At 38.5% G+C, this 25,109-nt stretch overlaps 1 protein-coding gene across 6 annotated transcripts; it reads left to right on the top strand.

The window, feature by feature from the left end:
• Positions 1-2,202: 2,202 nt before the first annotated feature.
• On the top strand, positions 2,203-24,351 carry wake (ankyrin repeat and fibronectin type III domain containing protein wide awake). 6 transcript variants are annotated; one of them, XM_089265492.1, is made up of 13 exons: positions 2,203-2,338; positions 5,752-5,924; positions 6,580-6,958; positions 7,039-7,380; positions 9,071-9,450; positions 16,440-16,970; positions 17,089-17,167; positions 17,519-17,622; positions 17,687-17,824; positions 17,884-18,108; positions 18,170-18,376; positions 19,152-19,362; positions 19,423-24,351. In XM_089265492.1, exons 1-13 carry the CDS (start codon positions 2,211-2,213, stop codon positions 21,875-21,877), a joined length of 5,352 nt encoding a protein of 1,783 aa, XP_089121618.1. In that variant the 5' UTR covers positions 2,203-2,210; the 3' UTR covers positions 21,878-24,351. The 6 variants fall into 6 exon arrangements, with proteins under 6 accessions (XP_089121618.1, XP_030245143.1, XP_030245145.1 ...); XM_030389283.2 differs by lacking the exon at positions 16,440-16,970; XM_030389285.2 differs by lacking the exons at positions 2,203-2,338; positions 5,752-5,924; positions 6,580-6,958; positions 7,039-7,380; positions 9,071-9,450 and adding exons at positions 11,311-11,571; positions 15,535-15,755.
• Positions 24,352-25,109: the final 758 nt, after the last annotated feature.

Raw genomic sequence — 25,109 nt, 5'->3', positions numbered from 1 at the left:
TCATCTGATCCCTATTGTCCACGAGTAGTGTAATGGCAAATAAATAAAATACATCACGCCAAACAAAATAATGAAAATACGTGACGGTGTGTATGCAGTGCCGGAGTTGATTGTTAGTCTACAATAATTGACTCTAATGTCATATTGCGCATTTTATGAAGCTAGGCGTGGCCGAACCCGGCGAATGACTAGCAAGAGACCCACCGAAAGTAAAAAGCTGAAATTGACAGTCATATGGCCTGACTGACAGTTGGGGTATAGGATATGTGGTGCCAGTGCCATACCATTCAATCAACTAAATGTCCCAGCCCAGTTCAAGCTTCATCATAGAGCAAACGCCAATTATATTTCGGTACCTTTGTTGATGGGGGCAGTCACACATAAGGGGTCAAGGGACTATCCTGGATGCCTTATCGCAATCAGTTTAGCTACGGAATGGAATTCCCTCTTAATTAAATGCGATTCACGAAACTGAACATCGAATTATGAAATGTGAATTGAAGAGCATGTCAACTACTCGAAGATACTCGTTGAAATAATTGAATTGTGTACAAAAGGATGTAACTATATAAATAAATAATATTATTAAATGCAAAAACAAATAGATCGATATACATATGAAGGAATACTTCGAAGACCCTATATACATACATATATAAATATATGTATATGCCCGGAACTCGCACTCTGCTGTGCGTAGAAATCGCCCATAGCTGCTCTGGCCTTGGCCGGTACTAAAATTCAGAGCAGAACTTAAGAGAATTGTGGTTTGTTGCCCAAATCAGAGATTAGCTCAGCTGGGCAGCAACAGCTTATCTTCTATAATGTTAATTGCCACTCAAGACTCTTGCAATACAGGTGTGTTAGTGCTTAATGTGATTTTTCTAAATGAGCTGACAGAAAGAAAATCGACAACGAATGCGGGCTAAGAATGTGAAGGTGAAGGAAAATGAATTTGACAGCTAATCCGTAATTGATCTGCTGAGCAGGGCCAGATGCAGCTTCAGCTGAGTCCTGCAAGTTAATCTACCATGGGGAAAGCAAGTTTACAAGTGATAGACATCCTGTTAGCTGCTTAAGGCTGAAAACAGAAAGTTCAGTCACAAAGAGTATATGATTGCTATCATATAAAGAAAATATTCAAAAGATACGTGCTTTTAGGATTTTATGATCTTGTGCTATAGGTAGACCTTGTTATGCCAATTTGAAACTCCACGTGTTATATCATAAGATAATCCAAATCAGCAAAAGTTTACAATTATATAGTATATAATGTTGTTGTGTAGTAAGGAAATATTTTTACATCATATAAAATTGTCTAAATTACCATATAGCCAATACGTCATCATATGCAGGGTATTAAAAGCAAAGCGTCAACGTAGAATTCGAGCTTTCCATGCATTGGTCAATCCAAGTGAGTAGGGTAACCTATCTGCATTAATTTCAATTTCTGCCATAATAAAATGTGCCACACGACAAATGCCCTTGGATCCTTGCCTGACTCTTAAGGGTCAATAAAACAATAATACATAAACGCACAATAAAGGCTGAGAGCGCGTTAGAGAGAGAGGAGGTAATTGGGCGGGCACTTACCTTAAAAAAAAAAAGTGACCACATATCAGAAGCTGTCTTAAGTGGAAGACAGGGTAATATGTGTATTAGGTGGGCTTGTATTTGCTTACGAGTGTGTATGTGTGCGGGTGTCAAGCAGGCGACGAATTGCTTGCGTAGATTGCACAACAATGAGGTGTGGGGCGTTTCGTCTGTGTGTGTGTGGGGGGGGGGGGGGGGGGGGGGGGAGTTTATGTGACAAGGGCACGTGTACATTCATAATATATGTATATGAGCATATTGTATTTCTAAATATACTTCTACGCCAGACAGCACACAGAGCATAAGATAATAGTACAAATAATAAAAAGAAAGTGTAGCATTAAAGTATAAAATAACAAGAGCAAGAACGACAACCCAAAGCACACACAGGGAGCAAGCTAAAAGGCAAAATTAAACAACGACTACAACAACAACGACGGCATAAAAGTGTGCATAAAAATGTCAGCCGCGGCCAACACGGACTACAATGCCGGCAGCAATAGAGAGTAGAGAGCATTATGCTTGCTACGTCAACATGCTGCTAGCTGCTGTATAAGCGCGTTGCGTCCATTGACATTTCAATTTAAATACTGCAGACAGCAGATATAAGCCACGCCATGGAGGACGTTAGCGGAACTGCTCCAGCACCAAAAAAGAGTACCTTGTCAGTGGATCGTGCCGCATTTCTTCTGCTGCGCGTGAAAAAAGCGTTCAAGAAGAAGAGACTGCAACGCAAGGACCGACAGTAAGTTGAAACCGTCCATTTGCCAAGCTTTTCATCACATTCCATCGTCACACACACTCTTCACCTTTCATGTTTCAGCTTCCGAATTGGTTTTTAATTTTCATTTTTACCTGAATTAAATTTTCCGGAGCACATTTTTGCTTTGGCCTTTTCGTTTTTCTTTTTTTTTTTTTAACTCGAGACCTAGCAAGGATTTTCCTTATTAAGCCATTGCAAATCCAAGTGTATTGAAGTTATCGCATTTATCAAGTTTTTTCCAAAGCAGTGTCCAAAAAGGTAGTTCCCAGGCAAGATTAATTAAGGTAAAGTACCTAAGGTAAAGTACCTAAATTGTCATTTCAACGGGTTTTGGCACCAATCAGCAGTGTGTCAGCTTGAGGCAAACTTTGGCTACCGCAGCCACTTAAAAATACGTTCTTCCAATGGCTGTTTGAATCGGCTTTTTGCTAGTAGCGTCCTCGCCCAAAATGTTAGCTAACCAGATTGTGGTAAATGCGATAGACTTGTAACGCAGAGACAGTGCTGCTGCATGAGCGTGCAGTGCGTTACTAGCACTCATGTACATTCTATATGCGCTTATGATTTTGTGTTTATACCCAGGTGGATATTTGCATACAACACTTTTGAAATCAGGAAAAAATAAAACTTCATAAAAAGACCATTGGAGGAACCGGTCTACAATTTATATATGTATATATATATATATATATATATATGGATATGTATAACGTTTCATATGTAGCTTTTATTCGATTTTTACTTTCACTCCGCTCACTGCTTCTTCATAATGAATATGCTTTTTTTGTTGGGTATTTACATGCTTAGCAATTTCGTAGCTTTTCGCCAGAGCTGATGTGAAAGAAGGACGAGGTTGAGAGTGCTGGGGGAGGAATGGGAGATTGAGGATAGAGGGCAGACTGTAAAATATTACAGCAGTCCAAGAAAAACTTAATTAGGCACAACGAAAATCAAGAAAATTTGGAACTAAAGCGGCGTCTGAGCGTGAAGCTTGTTAAAATACTTAAAGTTTTTGACAAGCTCATTAATGTGGCACGTCTCCAATCTTGCCTGCATCTACGCCCTCCTCCTGAAATGACGCGACTTGTGTTCATTATAGAACTTAAACACAAGTTAACCTGAAAATGGGCATAAAGTGTTTGTTTTTAATACTCTCTAGTTCGTAAGACCTATTTACCTACATATATATTATATATTAGAATATATATATGAAATATTTGTTATATTTTTATTTGTTAAATTAATAAATATCGCTAAACGTTTTCTCAGCTCTCAGTTTTGGGCCGATTATAGAATATTATTAGAATACAACTAGTATATATATTATGATTAACGGGAATATTAACTTAAAAGCTACTACCTATTCGAGAATAATTTTTTTTCGGTGTGCCCAGCATTTTTGGTTATTCTGGCTGCCGCTAAGACAGCTCTTCTTGATTTGATTACATGGCAACATTCGCTCTAATTATGCACGATCATGTAAACACAACTTCAAATGCAATTACACAACCAACCAACACATACCCACATCAACAGAAAGTGACACACTCGTAGGGGATAGATTGTTGAGCACACAGTGTGTATGCGTAGTTTGGCATACGAGGCATAACCTTCACCCTTCTTGTAGCTTACTTATTCAAAATGCGTATTAATATGTGTTTGCCTTTAAATATACTTGCGTGTGTTTAACCTGGAAAAATTTATATTTCATTCGAAAAACGTCTGGCCAACAAAAAACAAAAAGTGAATCAAACGCACGATGCTTATTCGGGTTTCTAGGATTGAGATATTATTAATGGTATTATATTAAATACTGCAACTTCTTTTCGAGCTTTGAACTGTGCCTTTAATTGTGCTTTGAACTATGGTCCAGTTTACTTTACAAACTACTAAAATTACCACGAATCAGTCTCCCATACTCGTCCTCATACTAATTTCCTTTTTTACCCATATATGTACATATGTTATCAAAATATTAGTCGCGTTCTACTTAAAGTATTTTCAAGTAACTTATTTCTAATACAAATAGGTGCCAAGGGCCACATTGTTTTGTTTGTGAGCCAATTATATAGATCATCCTCATACCGATTTCCTTTTTTACCCATATACATATCTTATCGAAATATTAGTCGCGTTCTAAGATTCTTAATATTATATGTACACATCGCGTGCCACCCCCACATGTGGAAATAATATTGGCACAAAGAAGCGATCCCCTAAAGCCCAACTGAATTTTAGGCACTATACGAATTTCTGTGAACACTATGTGTTGTGTGTGCGTGCTCGTGTAATGTTAGTGTGAGTGCGACAGCAGGTTTTTGACATTGTTTCCGCTACTGCTGTGACAAGGACGAACTCAAATTGCGAAAAAGTCGACGAAATGCACAAATGCGACTGTAACTCTTTGTACAGCGCCCACCGGGATAAATTGGGTTAAGAGTGTTTTAAGAGACGCTGAAAGGCGACTTACTGCAGCAGAGCTGTTGCCTCTCCAGGGCGCCACTTTAACCAAGCAGCTACCTCAAACTCGCGGGTGGTCAAATTTTTATTCACTCTGTGAATGAGTACACTTCTTGTCTTATTCAGTAGTGCTGCTGTCTGTTTATATGATGAATGATATTGAAGCTATTGCAATATTGAATATTGTTTATATGATGAATGATATTGAAGCTATTGCAATATTGAAATATTATAATTACATATACAAATTAATTATGCATGAAGTAAATAAGAGCTAATTCATTTTGCTGGTAGTTGAAAGCATGTTAGGTGTAATTTTTGAGCGTGTAATTATAGCGATCGTATACATGCGTGACAGTAGACATATGTATGTCTCTTATGGCATTTCCCACACAATTCAAAGTGCCAGAGATAGAGGCAAAGCCAGCATCGAGTGTCAGAAATTCAATCATACGTCAAGTTGAGCAATTCCTAAACGGGTTGACAGCGTACAGATGTTAAAAGATAAGGAGAGGAAGCGGAGGTTAGAAGGAGATACACGGCCCTATGGCGCTGACAGCTCCGTACATTTGGTATGCATGAAAACGATTCAAATGGGAATTGAATGTGGGAGGCGAAAAAAGGATTAAAAATCAGATTTGATTGTACACAATCACATGTAACTCGAAGCTGGCAAACTCCATTTCCCTCTCTTACTGCTCTGCAAGCATCATGCAAATGCAACTGAAATAAAAAGCAGCCGATGGCCCAATCACCCTATGTAATTGCACTTTCTTGCTGCTGCTTTAATTGGCATCTATAAATAATTGCATTGAGTTAATTTTCATTTCACTCTCTCACACTCATTCACACTCTGTTCCTCGCTGGCTCTATTCTCTCTCTCAACCAATTTTTTATCTTCCTTTTTCTCTCTCTCTCTCTCTCTTTCTTTGCAGGGCACAGCAGAATAGTAGCGGATGCATGGTCTTGGGTAGCAATGGACAACAGTCACGCAGCGGCAGCCGCAAATTTCCGCCGCCATTGTTGCGGTCACGCACCCTGCCCGCCATCATTGTACCAGGGCTTCCGGTTGTCTCACTGCACACAGATAAACAATCCTTTCACTTGGGTGTGTAATCTATTTAAAACTGATTGAGAAATATTTACCTTTAAAGATAAATCGTAAATCGAAAATCTCATTACTGTCACACCTGAAAGTAAACTAAAGTTAAATTTGAGGTTTTTTTTTTTGTATTTAGCATAGCAAGATACCTCTCAAAATTTATTGTAGACATATGAAACAACGTATACATTAGTCAATAAATAATCAACGTTTTAATTCCGGCAATTGGTAGGTATACACACATTCTATGAAAGTAAAGTTTCGGTTTCTAAATCTGCACTGACTTCAATCCACAATGCAACCAAAATAAAATATTAGAAACATTCAAACCAGTTCTTTAACACCATAACGGTGCGCATAATAGTATGCTAAGGATTTTTGCTTATTAGATGGTTTTTAAGGACGCAATATCCAGGATCATGAATTCAAGAAGCTACAGCAGCACTCTTGGATAACATGCAAACGTTCTGGGTGTGCGGTTCTGAACCATAAATGGTTTCATTTCTGCGAAAATTATTTCAATCCCTTTGTGAAGCTTTCAATTTTGAATTTTAATTGAATAATGCAACGTAATTACAGAAAGCACGCACACGCACACATCTCATGCATAATGAAATAGTCATAAATAATATTTGTTATATTGCTAAATTTGTATCCGTAGATTGTAAAAGCCGCAGTGGCAGCGCGAGTGGTCATCGTTGGTCTCTGCTCACACGCGGTGCGTGTGGTGGAACTAGTGGAGCTGGTGGTGGCGGTGGTGGTGGGGTTAGCAGCCATAACAACAACAATACCAATTTAAGCAACAACAATAACAACACGCTAATGGTGAAGTCATTGAATTTACCAAAAGATGATTGCAGTCTGATTTATCGGCGAAAATCGTCGGGCAGCTCGCCACACGCTCATGCCGCACATGCTGCTATACAACAGCATGTAGCACAACAACATTTGCACCTCTATCAGCAACATATTCCTGATAGTTCCACTTATCAGCTATCCGATGATTTTGAATGTCATGCGGATGGATCGCTTCAGCTTCGGTGAGTTAAGACCAAGATTTTTAAACAGAAACATCCTGATTGTTCACCAACTAATCACTTCACTTGACTTTTTACCACAGGATACCCTCGCCGCATTCCGCGGCACCATTACGCGGCTATCCGTGTCGCCTGGGTGGAAAAAAACGCACCACAGCATGCTCAGAGGCAACAACACCTATGGCTAGGGAGCACCATCATCTGCACGACTTTGCCACTGCCGAGAGCAGTGGCTCGGGTGCGCATACGACCTTCACACGGTTGGCCAAATTGCTGCATCAATCAAGATCCACTCTATTGCCACAGCCGCCGATGTTGCACGACGACAATTTCGGTATCGAAGCGGGGCGAGAGATACAACAGACGAACAGCAAATGTGTTTTAGGCCTCGGCGAGGATGCACCGCGTCGTTTGTCGTGGGAAAGGTGCGTATAGAATTTATGTGCCACTTGTAACATGCCAATCAGTTTCTGCTTTGGATGTACAGCAGTTGATGACCAAGAGTTAACCCAAATTATCTCTATATTATATTTAGAAGCACGCCGTTAAATTTGCTTTGTTTGTTAGGAGACTTTCCATTAGATATACATCTATGCTCGAAAAGGGTAGAAAAAGTAGTCAAAAATAGAGCATTTATAAATATACAAAAATATATTTACATATACAACTAATATAAATTCTAGTATCCTATGCCCACGTAAAATATCCCTTTTTTTCTGACAACTTCAAAAATTGCAAGAAATTTTTTTTTTTTTTTTTTCAATTTATGTTAGTAATGCCTTACACATGTGAAAGTAAGGTTCTTAGCTTTCGCTTCGTAGTAGGGTACGAAAGCTATATAGATAAAGGATTGCTCTTTCGAGCTCAGCGTAATAAATTTGTTGTTTGTTTTTGCTGTATTTACTGCTAAATTTAGACAAAGTTTCTGTGCTTGCTAGAAGAAAACAAAACACAACAGTAGCTTCAGTAGAAATAACAACAATTTAGTTGGCTGCAAGAGCTGAAACCAAAAGATATAAAGGCTGAGGAGTATTTCGCCTGACCCCAACGCTCTAAATTGTGAAGCATTATTCATGAGCCACAAAGTCTAACAAATTTTTTAAATAAAAACAAGAAAAACAATGGGTTCAGGGTATAAAAACAGTCTAGCGGCACTCAAAGTACTCCAACAGGTGGATGTGATTTGTAAAGACGATTTAGTGAATCGATCCAATCGTATTGTATAGGTTATAGGTATTTTCATGCGGCAAAGAATGGACGAGTCCAGGCAATAAAACTGTCATATTGAAGCTCCGCGGTTTATATGCTTAGCAAACTGACAGACAGTTCAGTATAAAGGAAAATTGCATGTAGGGCATGTGTTATACAAAAACCAGCCCGTCAGCGCTTGACCAAGGGCATAGCAATGGATCAGCGTCAGCGAGCTATGTAGCTTGCGCCCTCTGACTTGCATTTCAATGACAAGTTGGGATACCCGATTTGCTCGAATTTGTCGACATGACATAGGACGAGACAATAATGCAACATGGTAATGCTGCAAGTTTATGTTATGTAAAATGTCATATGAAGCGAATGAATGAGCCAAAATCGTGATAAGACGGTAGTATAGGCAATACTTTTTTTTTGTCCATCTAAGGTGGGGTTAATTAGTAGTGAATAGTACTGCCGAGGTCCACAGATACACACACAGTCTTTAATTAATAGCAAATCAACTTTTGTGTATTGTTATCCTAACTGTTTGTCACAGGAATAACGATGCGGTTTCAGATCCTCGTTCTAAAACTGCTAAAAATATAATTTTTCCGAATAACTACACGTCCAAAAACGTAACTATATATTCTTTTCATGCTACGCCAATTCCCAGCATCAGCTTCGACAGATGTTGCAGCTGTGGCAGAGACATACCTTTAGCTATAAAAGCTGTGTGTTGTATTATGTTAATGATAATGCTAATGTAACTAAGGCGGACCACGGACTGCAAAACTTGTCACAACCTGAGAAAATTGTATCTAATACACCGTATAGCTGAAGTAATTGCAAATAGTTTACAACTTGCAAAAGCAACAATTATTCGTCCCAGTCTTTGACAGTTACCTCAATCTTCCTCTATTACAGGCGTAAGGACAGCAGTGCGTTGCAGCGCTCGGCCAGCATTGATTCGTTTGCGGAAATTGTGTTTAGCGACCTGCCGCGGCCCTCCCTGGATGTACCACGCAGTGTGGTCGCCACGCCAACACCCTTTAGTAAGCGCCCATCGGCAAGCAGCCTGTATTCAACATGCAGTAGCATTGCGGCAGCTACGGCCGCCTCCGCACAGGTGCATGCTCAGCTGAATGTTAATTATGGCGACCTAACAGCATATTCGCATCAGCATCAAATTGCACAGCATCCAGGTAACTACAGCAGCGGTAGCAGCAGCACCGCCAATAGCCGACGCGAGAGCATGTTGAGTCCTTCCTCAACGCGACGCAACAAGCAAACCCGTATTATAAATGGTAAGTCAAGGGGGTGAACAGAAAGAGCAATGAAAGTGTAAATAGAGCGAGCACAACTTGAGCGGAGCACAAGCCAATTTACCAGCTCATCTTTTCCAGAACTAAGCTCTTGTTGACTTATTACAATTTTATGTGAGCCGAACACATCATGGTTACTCGTGACACGCTTATCATAAAAATTCGCATTTCAACTAAATATCAGAAAGGAAGCTTTGGTATTAATTTGCCTTTTTATTTTCAAATGGAATATTCGATCCATTTTTTTTTTTTTTTTTTTTATTTATTTATTTATTTTTTTTTTTTAAATTAACATATCTGTTAGTTTTTCTTAGTGTTCAATAATTTATATCAGTACATTCAAGCGTATTCCCACCCACCCTCTCCCACGCTGATAGCTAGTTGCCTTAGGCTTATCAGCGACTTCCGCAAAGAAGCGGTTTTGATTTAAATATTTTCCTTTGTATATTTATTTTGTTTGAAGGCTAGTCCAGCCGCTTTGGTATCAAGAGCTCGTTTGCTCCGCTGCTATCGGAGAAAAATATAATAAGCTTAAGAGTAACGATCGTCAGCATTTTTTTTCTCGCTGCTCAACGCTACGAAATGGCAACTGCGACGTTAACGTTAAAGTCAACTGAGAGCGTCAACTAAGCAATTTGAGTGAAGCGGTAACCATTACGAGGTTCAGTCGTCCAAGACGTTGACGCTCCGGCTCTATCGCCGTCGCTGTCGCTGCGACTTCGGTTTCAGTTGACTAACGACTTCTGTTGGAAGCGCAGCGCGCGGTGCGCCGTCTTCGGGTCGAAATTACAATAGCAACAAATGAGAACCAATTCCATTGGTAAATTCCAATTGTTACACATGCTGTGTACATGCAGTATAAGGCGATCTGCAAAAGTTTTTTATATGTGAATCAAGCCTTTGATTAATAACATTTTTAGCTAAATAAAAATTCGCTTAAAAAAGAAAAAGAAATTATAAAAAACTCAACGCGTATTCGCGTATTTATTTCTGCTTCGTTGCGTTTGTGTGAGTATCTCCAACTACCTGTTTACAGACGCGTATGTGTGAGCGTATATGTATGTATGGGCTGAGGCAGGGAGAGAGAGAGAGAAAAAATCAAGAGCGCGCAACGACTAAGTTACCTGCCGACGCTATAGAGAGCGCTGTTAAAAAAAGAGAATGTTTCTGAGAGTGAGCGAAATTGAACGAATGATCGTCGTGCATTCGTTATTCTTGAAATTGGTTGTGTCAAAAACTGAACGTGTCGCTTTCGTTTTAAAAAGAAACGTTCAGCTAACCACCTACAACTACAAACACCCGCAGGGCAACATAAGTTTACTACCGACTCTGCTCTGTTTCTGCTACTGACTCTAGCTGCAAATGCAATTTTATTTTAAAGTTACGTGCCAGAAAACAGCAGTATAAGCAACTCCACAAATTTAACTGTAATTACCTTTCGTGTCCAATTGTTATTATTCACTCGAGGAGCTTGAATAAAATGTACAATGTTCACAACTGCAACTGCAGGGAAAGTGAATTGTTGCTTCTTAATTTTATCTTTTGTTTAGTAACTTTTTTGTTTTTTCATTGTGCGAGACGTACTTGGCTCAACTAATTTACTCACGGCTCTCTCACGCGACTAGCTCAGGCAACAACACCAGCGGAAGCATTAAGAGATGCGCCGCATCATCATCGCCTTCCCAAAAAGCGCTCTTTTTTAATGTTTAATGAAATTATTCGCAAAGTTACGAAATGAACACAGAAATTGTAATATTAATAATAAGTTAAAAAAAAAAAAAAGAAAAAGCATTGTGCACATAATTACCGACTAAGAGAGTTTGTCGTATATGTGATAATGTTACAGTACAACAATTGATATAAGTGACTTGCTGCAGAAAAGACAATATAGCAATGCTCAGGAGATTCCATATAGTGGCATCTCTTTCTCTCACCACATGCACAGATACATACATGTACTTATAGCTGTAAAAACCTATGCGCGTTGCTCACCGTGTTTTTTCGCTTTTCTTGATGTGTTGTGTGGTTGTTGTTTTTGCAGCAGTGTTCGGTTTTATTAAAGTTGTTTGTGTTGCAATTTGAAGTACGTCGCACGATGAACAGGTAAGCAAAACCATAACAAGCACACACTATACAGGTTGTGTTCAGCTTTCTGGCAAAAATATGCAACGCTATGAAAAAGTTGAATGGCTATGCTGCAATACGCTTTCGCAGATGCGTTTCTTACCCCCAACAAATTTATTCACATTTCCACTAAACCGCATCGATAATATGTTAGCAAATTACGGATTATCTCAACTTCTTTTTCGATTGTATTAATTAATATTAATAAAATGCTGATGGATACACATTGACTTATTTACAACGTATTTGTCCCACAAAATTTCCAAGTACTTAATTTAAAAATACGGGGTCCGAAAATGCGTGTCACGGTAATAAAAAATTCAATCCGCCGAAAAATAAATGCATGTTTAAAATAAAATGATAAATATGTTTATATATATTTCTGTATCACCTTAGATCCGAATCTATAAAATAAACCCCAAATTAAGTTAAAATATTTTAAAAAATTTTTTGTTGTTATTGCTATTAGATTTTCTGACAAGTGACAAGTGGTGATAAGCAAAAGTTTTTGATTTGATAAGTAAGCTTAAAGCCAACCAATCAATTGGAGTTGAATTATAATTATCATTATTGCAGTAGCACACACAAAATTACCTTCGACTTTGCAAATAATGATCACAAAGGTCAAAGGACCAGCAACAAATATTTCTTTCCTAGTTATTTTTCTTTCCTTTGTTGCCCTTCTGTGATTCCACAATTGTAACTAGTCTACTAGCATATTGAATTCTTCCTCCATTCTCTCTTTGAAACATTTCAATCAAATTGACATCCCAGGAAGCCACAAAGAAAGTTTATACAAATCGGCTGCTATTTACATCATTTTTAATGTCAGCCCACTGATCTTAGAAAATGTCTAGATGATGAACATATGAATGTCGGAATGGAATTAGACTACTGGTAAACGCAATATGGAATAAAACTTTGAATTAAAGACAATCATGCCCTTCCATTAAGAAAATGGTATATGTAAATATATATATTAATCGCCACAAGGGACAATACAAAACCAAACATAAACGCACGCAAAAACACGCAGTGTGGACTGACTACGGGAAATTAATTGTCAAAAAACTTTTTTCCCGTTTTGAATGTGTTCAGGGTAAAATAATCAAATAATAATAAAAGGACGCTACATTAATTTGCATTTCTGAATACAGAAAATTTCTGATTTGACTAATTAAACAAATAGAATGGATTCAAGCAAGATAACGTTTAAAAAACCACAATCAAGGGGCGAGCCAAACAAAAATTTATTAGACCGCAATCTCTGCATAAATGTCTATGTACAAATACATATAGATATATACATATGTACATATTTATATTCATAATGTCGGGTTACTCAAATTCAATTGGCGTTTCCGCTAAAGTTTACACAAGGCAGAGCCTTTAAAGGGGGTCCGCACTCACAATGCGATTTCATAAAATATGCTTTTTGCTCTCGGAGTAGCAATAGGGTGACTAAAAGAGACAGTTCCAACACTGTTAAGCAACATCTTTAGAATTGTACAGTAATATTTAAAGACGACTTTTTATTGAGGAAGCGACATATTTATTTAAATGAAGTCGTCGCCTGTCTTGAACCTAATTTTTTTTACAGCATACATTCCACATAAAATGCATAAACTTATCAGAGGATAGGATAGAAGGAAGAGTGAGGCTCTAAAGAGTTCTGGAAAAGAGCACTTGTCCATGGTAGTATCTTCTATCAACATTATTTATCCTTTATATTGACTATGTATTCTGATTTATGTCGAGCAATGCCAATTTAGAGATGTTTAAATTTCGAACTTGGCAACGATATGCAGCTGAGCCAAAATGTATTAAAGGTAGATACCAAAAAGCTTTAATTTAAGCTTTTAATCCTAAGAACTTTAATCTTGATAGTAACCAACTTCGTATATCTTCAATAATTTCACATATTTGATTATTTATCCATTAGCGTTAAGAAAGAGGGAAAGAGAAACAGATATAGACAATCATAAAGAGGGCAATCACGAACAAAATATCAGGAATTTCTTTGAAAAGACCATGCCCCACCGCAGGTACAATGATGGTATGAATATATTTTCAATGGCTCCAAAAAGTCAGATATTATAGTATTTTTAGTGTCTCCAAGAAGTATATATTCGCAAAGTGGTTATTCGCAATTGCTATCGATCAATGAGTTTATTTTTAATGTTAAAGATTTCAGCTTGCCATTCCTATTTTTTGAATATTTTATATTTATTTATATTCTATGAATATAAAAGGTTGAATACGATAACTGCTTGTAAAATAATTATATAAAGCAACTTTCCAAAAAAAATCGCGGATCAGTCGGAGATCAACACATGAATATTTCCAAGACAATTCAGCTAAACTCATTTAGGGGTTAGGCAGGGAGAAGGAAAGAGAGGGGAATAGAACAAGAGAGGCATGCAGAGAGTAAAGCGGACTACCTAGCTATATACATATACATCAACCCCGATGAATAATAACGACGTTGTGTACAACTCGCAACCTAACTGAATGAGAGAGGGACAGGGGCAGTGAAAAAGGGAAATATATGTATACCTGTATATGAGAAAGAGATGACAATAACTAACCGTAGAATGAAATGAAATCAAATCGAAAAACATCACAGTTTTCATTTTGCAACCGTGACGCACGCTACAGAATCTCGTGTAACTGACGAAGAAATATCGTTGAAATAGTTTAATTTTTATATGATTAAATAAAAACTTAAATGGAACGACGGCGTGCGTTGAGCTCCTATGCCAAACTTAAAGAGCAACAGCGGCAAAGCAAACAGGAACGGCTAGAAGAAAAGAACAGAGAGCATGATGAAAATCCTGATCAACAGCCATCATTGCGTCGCTCGCATTCGATGCGCGCTTCGTTACGACGCCTCAAAAGCAAGCTGCATAGTCCAGCCATACCGCTACAATCACCCTTTAAACTTCGACCGCATTTGCATCCGCGAAGTCGCAGCTGCAGAACCGTCAGCAAATTGAAGGCAGTTCAAGCGCTGTCCGTGTGGCATGAAATCGACAAAGTTGCCGTGCTGACAAAAAGCAAAAGCAAAACCATGATGCAGGAGCGTTTGCATGAGGATGACGCTCTTGCCATTAATCACCTCATGTCCGCACTGCCTGTTGGTGCAGCCCTCCCTCGCAAAGCCTGCAAACTGCTTCAAATACCTGAGAGCCACTCAGAAGCCACAACTGATACGGCAGAGAAATCTCACTCAGATCCAGTACAGACCGAGATCACGTGCTACGCCTCACAAGGCATCTATGGAACTACACGGATGCGCACGGCTACCATCCGAAAGCCGATGCCCCACCTAAACAGACGTAGGTGTCTAACTTTCGTCTGTAATTATTCATAACTAAAAAGTTAAATTGTATTTATGTCGGTTCATAATTACATTGTGTCTAACATGGAAAGTGGTTCATCGAACTCTTAGCGAGTGGGGCAAACAATTGCGTTGGTTACGTGTATTCGAGTGTTCAAGTTCAACTAATAATGAGAGATAGGCTTTTTTTTAATCAAAAAAAAAAAAAAAAAAAAAAAAAAAAAAAAAAAAAAAAAAGTTGTTTGTAATATTTATGGATTTTCAGTGAATATTGTCAGTGTGAATACACACAACTTGTTTCCCAGCTGTATTTTATTCAATGAGAAGAGATGGGTACTATTGTGTTTTTACTACATACAAACATGTATAATGTCTACTTTATAGAATTACATTCAGAGAATTACTCTCAAATAACTTTGTATAACTGCATTCAGTATTGATTATAGCCAACGCATAAACATATGTATGGTTTATGTGGCTTCAAAGGGGATTATTAATGCCATTGAAACCATCTGCGACCAAGGCTGCGCCCAAATGGTCAGAATTACATAATTAAGTTTTAAACGAAAACAATTTTGTGGATGTGTTGTCTGATGTTGCAGATGCCACCAGAGCAACAATGATAGCGACTTCAATGATAATAACCACGTCCCCCAGAAGCTGCAGATGGGCAGCTGTTTGCGTTCGCCTGCGCATTTCATACGCCAAAAATCGTTTCACACGCTCAACGAGCTCACCAAGTTTTGCCACCTCAAAGCGCCGACTGCAACGGCAGAAGCGACATCGACGTGCATAGCACAACGCGGTCATTCTGTCAATGATGGTAAGCAAGTAGCACCGGCGATTCACTCAACCCACCCACATGACAATATACAAAATCGTATGTATATTACAGAATAAGAGTACATCCATGTAACAGTAAAAATCCGTGTCTAGTATAAAATCCCAGTTCCTATGCAGATTAAGTCGCATACGTTTCTCAAACACCTCAAGTCCTTTCTATAGTTTGATGGGTGTTTTATTGAGTGGGTCGTTGGATGGCTATCGGTGGTTGCTCGGGTGATACTTACGCTGCTTGATGGCCAGGGCAATCTAATCCAGCGGTGCTTGAGTAAATGCATCACACACATACATATACATAACACAATCTCAAATACTCGCACATCTGTAACACATTTTCATACACATAAACCCATACAGAATGCTGCAAAATTAATCAAAATTGGCTTCTGGTCATTCAACAAAATGAATAAAAACGAAAAGAAATATTTCGGTTTTATAATTCATCAATGACAATTGCGTTCAATTAACGATCTGCAGACATATATACAAAAGACATGTTTGTATATATATATTACTTCTATTGGTTTAGATTATTTACATTTGTATATATTCATTTATTTATGCATAACTCGTAATTAACCTTTCATTTTGATAAGATGTTTAATTTGAAATTTATAATTTTTATTCAAAACCCCATTCCTCAATTCTTAATTTGTGCACATAGACAACATTTTGCAAAACTCTAGTGAGGAAGAGGCTGTCAAACTACGCTTGAAGGAGTCCTTTGATCATCAGGTTAACAATATTCAGGATAGCTATCCCGGCTATCATCCTACCGCAAGTTTTCGCTGGTCGGAGCAACTTAACCAGCATGGAGCTGTAGCTAAACTCCGGACCGCCATTACATGTCACGCCCAGGATCTGCGCGAAATGGAATTCCTGCTGCCCCAACAGCAGCAGCAGGCTCAACCACAGTCCAGTCCTCAGCTGGTTATCTCTCGCTACTCCCAGAAGAGTGTGAAGAGTGCGAAGCTCCAGGACCAGCATGATGAGGATCAGAGACAGGACATTGATGAGAACGCATCAGCAAATGGACAACAGCAACAGTTATCGGTACATCGACTTCCCGTGCAGCTGCGGAATAAAATTGCTGGCAATACTCCACATCCGCGCGTCAGCAAAATGTCTAAAAAACAAGTGAAGCTTGCCCAGGCACAGCTAGACAAGCTCACTCAAAGCAATCTTCATTTGCATGGTAAACACACCTCTGCTCTGCTCGCTCTTTGCACTTCAAACTAATTAGTACCTCAAATACAAAGATTCTCAACTTGTTTCATATCCAACGTAATTATTCACACTTTGCTCTTTCACAGCTCTCTTCTCAGCGGTGGAGCATGGACATTTGGAGAAAGCACGAACCATACTCGAATCCACCGAAGTAGATGTCAATAGGTATGTCCGGGAAAATATATGAAAAAGGATAGCAAAAGCGGGATGTAATTAAGATGGTCAACAATGACCTGCCAAAGATATATTATCTGAAATATAGCTTAGGTTATACACTTATTAATTAATAAATAAAACCTGAGCAAGTGACTTTTCCCTCCTTCTTTAAGGATATTTCCAATCTTTATATTCTTCATTTCGTTTTCTCTGTTTTTGCTTAGATGATTTAGTTAATCAATATACATCGCTAAGTCCACCATTGTTTTCTGATTCATCACCACTTTATTTATTTATTTTATTTTTTTTTTTTTAATAGTTATTCAAATCATCAATATGTATTATTTCCGTATCCCACAGCACCAATATAGATGGCCTCTCAGCACTCGATGTGGCCGTTCTAAGCAACAATCGCTCCATGACCAAGATGTTGCTGCAGCATGGCGCTCTAGATGGCTCACAATGTAAGATAATATAAACTAAGTATATTTATTATTAACTAACTTGTTGCTATTATAACATGAACAGTTTCCGGGGATAGCATTGGCACCAAGCTGAACGGTCTGCTCAAAGACGCGGAGTCTCGTATTCATGATCTCAGTGGACCAGAAGGTCTTTGTACATCCGTCTTCAGCTCGCGCCCTTCAATATCTAGCATTATAATTGGTAATTATTGCCTACTTTCGACGTAAAAGGTAATTATTTGACTCTAATTTTGATTTCAGGCAATACGGGCTCCTCAGTGACCGGATGTACGGGCAACGAGGTGGACAAGCAGATTGGCATTTGGGAACGTAAAGTCAAGGGACTTCGTCGCTTGCTGCTAGGCTGGGACCAGGCCCGACCACCAGATGCTCCTGCCTCGTTTGTTGTCGATGTTACCGGTGACAATTCCATCAGTTTGCAAATACTCGAGCCTTTCGAGGGCGCCATCGCTACCAAATTTAAAGGTAAGAGGCGAAGGGTCCCCAGGGGTTTAGATCGTCATTTATTCACTCCTTATTCAACCAGTTCAATGGTCAACACGTGCCGACTTTGGTAACATTGTTGGCGAGCGTGAACTTCTCGAGTGGATTAGCTTTCACGGCACCATGGGCGCTCACTACCGCATAACAGGACTCACCCAAGGACGTCGCTACTTTTTACGCGGTGCCTGCGGTAATGTCAAGGGTTGGGGAAATTACCGCAATTCGGTACCTGCAAGCGTTGTGCCGTCAAGTGAGTATCTCGTATCAAAACAATGCACATCATATAGAAGCTCTTAGATAAAAACGTTTGTTAGCCGAAACCACAAATTTTGCACATCATTTTAATGTAAAAAAAAATGCTAAACGGTCAATGTACAGCACTATAATGTGCATTCGGGGATTCCCCGTTTCGCCTACAACATGTGAACATTGCTGGAAATAAAAATAAAAAGAATTTAAAATAGTAGAGAATTGTGTATTGGAAAATACACACATTTGAAAGTTATAATTGAATTCTAAACGTTTGATGTCGAAAAACCATCTACAAACAAGTAGATTCTAGTCGAGGCTACTCGACTAGGAGATACCCTGAACCCTCCAATCTGATATTCTAATCACTCTGCACTTCTTTTAAGCACACATACATACACACGCGCGTATTAGAATGCGCTCTGCGCAGTAAGCAGCGACTGCGCTTGGGCTGCGCAGCAGTTTGGGCAATATTATACGAATTTATTTGTAGAATAATTTTATTTCTAGACATACAATCTTAATGAAACTTTCAGGACTTAATCATAATGTTGAAATGTATTTCCATTCCAAAGCTCAAGTCTCTAGTATTTGAAATACACCTTTTACAAATTTACCGGTGAGAAGGTGGATATAACGGTGGAATTATATAAAAATCTGCGTGTTACTTGATATCAATAAAGTTTCAATTAGATATACATACATACATATTTGCATATGCACATGCGCTTAAGACAAATATATCCTTACTTACATACTTATTATCTTTTGAATAGCATGGCGTGACCTAGAAAATCGGGAGGATCGATTTTATGGACGTCAATACATGCTAGACAATCTGTTTACGGCTGTGCGTTTGGCTCGGCCCGCAGATGTGTCTGAGCTTACCCTGGATCCCAGCAACGTGCAGCGACGCAATCCCAAAAAGAAGACTACCATTAAGCAACTATTCTCTGTCACCTCTAAGTTTCAAAAGACGCTGCGACGGTAAGATAACACGGATTTGTAATTCCATAAGCCACTTATTGACTTTAATATATTTAAAAGTGGCATCTACTTCTCGTGCATTGTTCATTGTGATGACAAGGTGCTAGTCACCAGCGAGGATTTTCCGCCTGTTATCGAAATCGATGAGTCTTATCCGAGTGCCCTACACATGGACTACTACTGGCTAATGAAGGTGGCGTGCACATGGGAGGATGTGAAGTCCCTTCGTACAGACATGGAACGCAATCTCAGCTCACCCGTGCACTTTCGCACCAAGCTGCTGTCAGCCGTTTGCCAGATGCAATCTGCGCTAGGAATTACGGATCTCGGCCAATTGTATTATAAACCCCTTCGAGACACGCAAGGCACAGTGGTGCTCACCTGCATACAGTCGGTGAAGAGTCAGAAGGCTGTATCTATAATAAATTCACGCTGGCTACCCGTTAGCAAATTGCAAAAAAAATTAGGCGCTTTACACGAGGATTACACCATTAATGAGCTGCTTATATCAAGCATTGGGGATCAGATAGATTATCAACAGACAGCGATGCAACGACTTGATCCAGGCCTCTATTTGGGCTATTTGAAGATGCAATGCTCAATGGATCAAATTCAGGTAGTTGTGCCTGTGAAGACGCCTAATGTGCTGCCCCATTGCAAAGTTCGCGAGAACAGCCATGTTACCGCCGAGGAGTGGCAGGTACTGCATCGCATTAAAGATAGTAAATCAGTGCGACTACCTCTGGACTTCAGTACACCTAGCGATGGGAATGGCAATGGCAATGGCCAAGCCAACGAGGTGCAATGCCTTTTCCTACACGATCTCAGTACAGCAATGCATAAGCTGCTGGAAGGTATGAGCATTAAGCCAACGGAAGCTGCGACACATCGCCTCTACGATGTGGAAATAATTGAGCTTAGTCACGACATTAGCTTTCTTATTGTCTGCCCCTCGGCGGAGGCATCTTGCGCCGTACCCGGCCAGTCGGAGCTTCTCTTACAGCGCAATGAATTCGTCAGCCTGAGCATCCAGGCCTTCGAGATGATCCATCTTCGTACCTACCAGCCGGCCATAGTGCAAAAATATGCGCGACTCTCCTGCATCCTGGAGTTGGATACTGCCTTGGCCACCCATTCGCATCGCGAGGCCTTTTCTAGCAGCGAGTTGCAGGCGGCCAAGGAGCGACTAGCAACACTGCAGGATCTCAGCTCAAACCTCTCTCTCGTATGGAAAAGCGTGCGCTGGCTAATGGATGTCGTTGCATATGCTCGAAATAAGCACGCTCAACCAGCGTTAGCTATGCGTGAAATACTGAGCTTTGTCGAGGAGCAGGATAAGCAATTGTTGCAACTACCGCTTCGCGACTCCAGATTCAGCAAGACAGGTCGCGGCAGCTGGCCAGGTCCAGGTGTTAATGAGGATAATGACAAGCCAAACAGCAACCCAGAGCATTCTAAGTCCGAAACGAATCTGGGGCAGAGCGAACTGACACCCAGCTCCGCACAGGCTACATCCCTTAAGGTAGCTGACAAGCCGCCATCAAATGATCAGCACCAACAACAACAGTCCCAGTTACTCCAGGTGGGAGTCAGTGAATATACTGCTTCAACCTGTTCAGATGTTTCGCTACGTAAGAACAGCGGTGACTCTGTGAGCTCCGCGTATACGGCACGCAGCTCCACCTCCGAAGGCAGTAATTGTGTGTTCGCTTTGCCCCCTTCGCGATCCGATGATACGCTAGCGGATGCACTTCGTCATTCACAAGCAGCTGCAGCGGCACAACGTAAGCGCACCAGCTCCCACATTGGACCCCTTCCCACACCTCTCATCACCGTGCACTGCTCCAGTTCAGTGCCTTATCTAGCCGGCAGTATCTCTGCTTTTTCTGGAGATTTGGAACACAAGGCGCTGAAGCCATCAGCCGCGGAGTACAGGCTGAAGGCTGCATCCAGTGCCAATTTGCGTGAAGGTGCACTCTATTTGAAGAGCTCTCTGTCTGCCCTTCAGCCAGATTTAAAGCCTCTAAGCAGCAATGAATTAAATTCCATGGCTCCAAGCACCTCGAAAGTATCCTCAACCAAAAGTCTGGCACAGCAAAGCAGCGAGGAGGACACCGCCAGCTGTTCCAGCTTAAATACCGAACAAGCGATCGGTACTACAGGTGCGGGCATCATTCAGGTGTATACCGCCTACAACACAGGATTGGCCAGCGGAACAAGCCTCAAGCTTCATGTGACGCCGAAGACAACAGCTAGGGAGGTGATCAATTTGGTTGTCAAGCAGCTTAACATGGCCGCTGTGCTAAAGGGAAGTAAAGGTCCCATTTATAGTACCGATATGCTCGATAACTTCTGCCTTGTCGCAGTTATTGGCGCTCGAGAGCGATGCCTTCGAGATGACTTTAAGCCTCTTCAGCTGCAGAGTCCGTGGAAGAAGGGTCGCTTATATGTGAGACAAAAGCATGAGCTACTCGCAGCCATTGAGCATTCCAATCGTAAATCCCATTTGATTTAAGATCTAAAAGAGCAGCCATAGAAGTCGTAACTGCCCACCAAGAGTGTAAGCTTGGTATATCTACAAGTTTGTATATAAAATCTATGTGTATATATGTATATGCTATGATCAGTTATAGACCCTACCAACTACCAACTAGTGCAGATAAATATTACACTAAATCGTTTGCATAGTCTTCAATTTGATTTTTCAAGAGATTTAGTAGAAGGGAATAATTATAAAAATATATATAGCTTCATGACTCAGTATATAACACTCCCTATCCCTGCGAAACTAATAATAAACTATAACCAAAAAAATAACATAATTATATAATGCGTAAATGCCCTATTCGAACCCAAAATCTAAAAACTACTTTGAAATACTACTTTCTATATACTTCTATCTTTGAATGAACAATGCGATACAAGAAAAATTTCCTATTGAACCGCAGGATTAAAGAACTCAATCTTCGGTTCAAATCGAAAGCAAATGGCTTTTAACACAGTAAGCTTTGAGATATTGGTATGCCAACCAAAATGTGTACTTGTACACACGCCCATTTGCCCACAATGAGTATTATTGTTGGCTCTTTGATTTGGTGTTTGCTTTAATGGGTGTTCACTGTGCCCAACCAAGTTTGACGACCAATTCCCCAAATTAGACTGAATCACCTACATATATATGTTAAATGCGAAAATAGATGTGGAAGATACATATGGGTATTTGTTTTTTGTAATTATCTTGAAAACGCACCAACTAAAGTGCTAAGCAAATACAAAAAAAAAAAAAGAGCTATTTTATTTTGAATAATAATGCATTTTATAGATAATTACAAAAAAAAAAAATCAAGCGGTTCGCACGCTTCAAAAAGAAGACTTTTCTGAAAAAATACCCATATATCTAAGGAACTGTAATAAAATAGTATTATATATTAAGCAACTTAGCACACACAGACAATTACACCTACTCACACATACATATGTAAATATAGCGCAAAAATTGTTGTTAATTGTTTATAACTGCTTTAAATATAAGTGAAACAGATTACACCAATATTATAGACATACTTAACATAATGTATTTTTGTAGTTTAGCAAACTAAATGTTTTTATTGTATTTTTGTGGCAATTTTTTTGGTGCACACATTTTTTTAATATATAAATCTAAATGTTGAAGGAAACAAAAATTATAAAGAAAAAATATAAATAAATATATATACCATTAAATTGTAAACTCCCTTAATGTGCGTATTGTATGTGCTCTTTAAATAATTACTATGTTATTTCCAATTTGAATTAAATATTAATATAACATTAAGATTACTTTATAGATTGTAAAGCTGGTAAACGAAAAAATATATATTTTTTTTTGTATTTCAGAAAATAATAATTGAAAATATATATTAGCAATCCCATTGTTGTGTTTATAAAATGAAGCTTTTATCCCATAAAGGCAAGCTCTGTTGTCTTCTGTTAGTTTCCATTCCCTTGTAATGTGTTTATAAACATGGCTATTATACTACATACATAACTATATGTTCTTCAAATATTCTAAGTGTGAGTGTATTAGCTCATCCTATTTACTCTACTCGAATACACTCACATATCCAAATCGTCCAACATTATTATACTAGAAGTGCTACGGAATAAATTCCTAAACAAGAGTCCATTATGATATAATAATATAAATACGTATATACATATATCTTGTTATAAAAATATAGTTATGATAGTTCTGAAGCACTCAAGATGAGACCAACAAGAACAAAACCGAGAGAATTATGTACAAACATTTTTTGTAAAATTTTTTGATAAACTTTTTTTGGATTAACCAAAAAGCCCCAAATCAACGAACATGACTTGAAATTAGCTTGACCTAATAAGCCAATCCCAAATGCCCAATGCTCCATGTGGATATAAAGAAAAAAGATATTGCAACGAATTGTGTTAGTTAAAATTAGTTGTATTTGTTATTTAGTAAAGAATTAATGTACTTCAACAAAAATGAGTATAAAACCGCCGTCCGTTCCCCAAAAAGATTGTTTACAGACTAGAATAACTGTTTATGACGCAATCTAATTGTAAATTTACTTGATTAAGGTTTTAAATGTCGAATACGATTGTGTAGAACATATACTTATATTTATATAAACATATATTATATACACAAACATAAATAAATATATAATATAGTTAGTGTTCAGTAAACGTTTAATAGAATTGCTGAATAAAAGCAGCCTAGAGAAATGTCTTATCAAGTAAAACTCTATAATAAATTATATTATAAACGATGTAAAAATTCTATACAGCTCCGTGTATATTTTTGGTGTCCGTTAACTATATACAATTTCAATTTTAATACAAAATTCAAACATATTGAACAAATGAATATAGTAGAAGAATGTGAGAAAAGAAGAAAAGAAGAGTAAAGGCGATGAATAAGATGAAGAAAAATTATTCAATTAATTTAAATAAAGACTTCACAAATATTAATGGTGTTACAATGTTATTATGTATTAAAATAAAAAATGTATATATATTTGTATTTATATTTATTTATTATACCCTGAACCCATGGGAAATCAGGGTATGATGGTTTTGTGGAAAGTATGTAACAGGCAGTAGGAATCATCGCAGACCCCATAAAGTATATTCTTGATCAGGGCGACTGATCCTTCTGATCCTGAACCCATCGAAAATGGGAAATCAGGGTATAATGGTTTTCGTTTATATTTATATTTTATTTACCAGGTGGGCTTTGACTTAAACACATTGTTTTTATTAAAGAGTATATATATTTCAACTGTCCTTATTTTAACGGCTATAGTCGCCAATTTTTAAATGTAGACCCATATGCACTATTTAATTGTTTTTGTCTGGCAATCAAAAAATATAATTTATTGTCAAAATATGCATTCAATGGTTGTTTATTCGTTGATTTAGACATTTATTCTTCAATTGTTTGTTTATACATTGAAACCCATAGGTAATGGGAACTCAAGTTAAAAGCCTCGAGCTCAATTTTCACCTAATTATATAAATAACAAACAAAGCAAACCAAAATTGTATAGGCATCCTCAACATGATTTGCCTCAAATTTTTCACTGTCTTTTCCTTGCTAATTTATCCAACTATGCGTACTGCAAACAACGAAACTATCAAAACTATTTTCCTTACCATTCGGATGATACTGCACTAACAAAAACTCATTAGTTCATATGTAGTTAAATATATGTACATATGTACATGGG

Source organism: Drosophila navojoa, chromosome 2 (assembly GCF_054131105.1).
Source record: "Drosophila navojoa isolate 15081-1374.11 chromosome 2, UAZ_NAV_1.0, whole genome shotgun sequence".
Taxonomy (NCBI): domain Eukaryota; kingdom Metazoa; phylum Arthropoda; class Insecta; order Diptera; family Drosophilidae; genus Drosophila; species Drosophila navojoa.
This window is presented reverse-complemented; position numbering and strand designations above follow the sequence as displayed.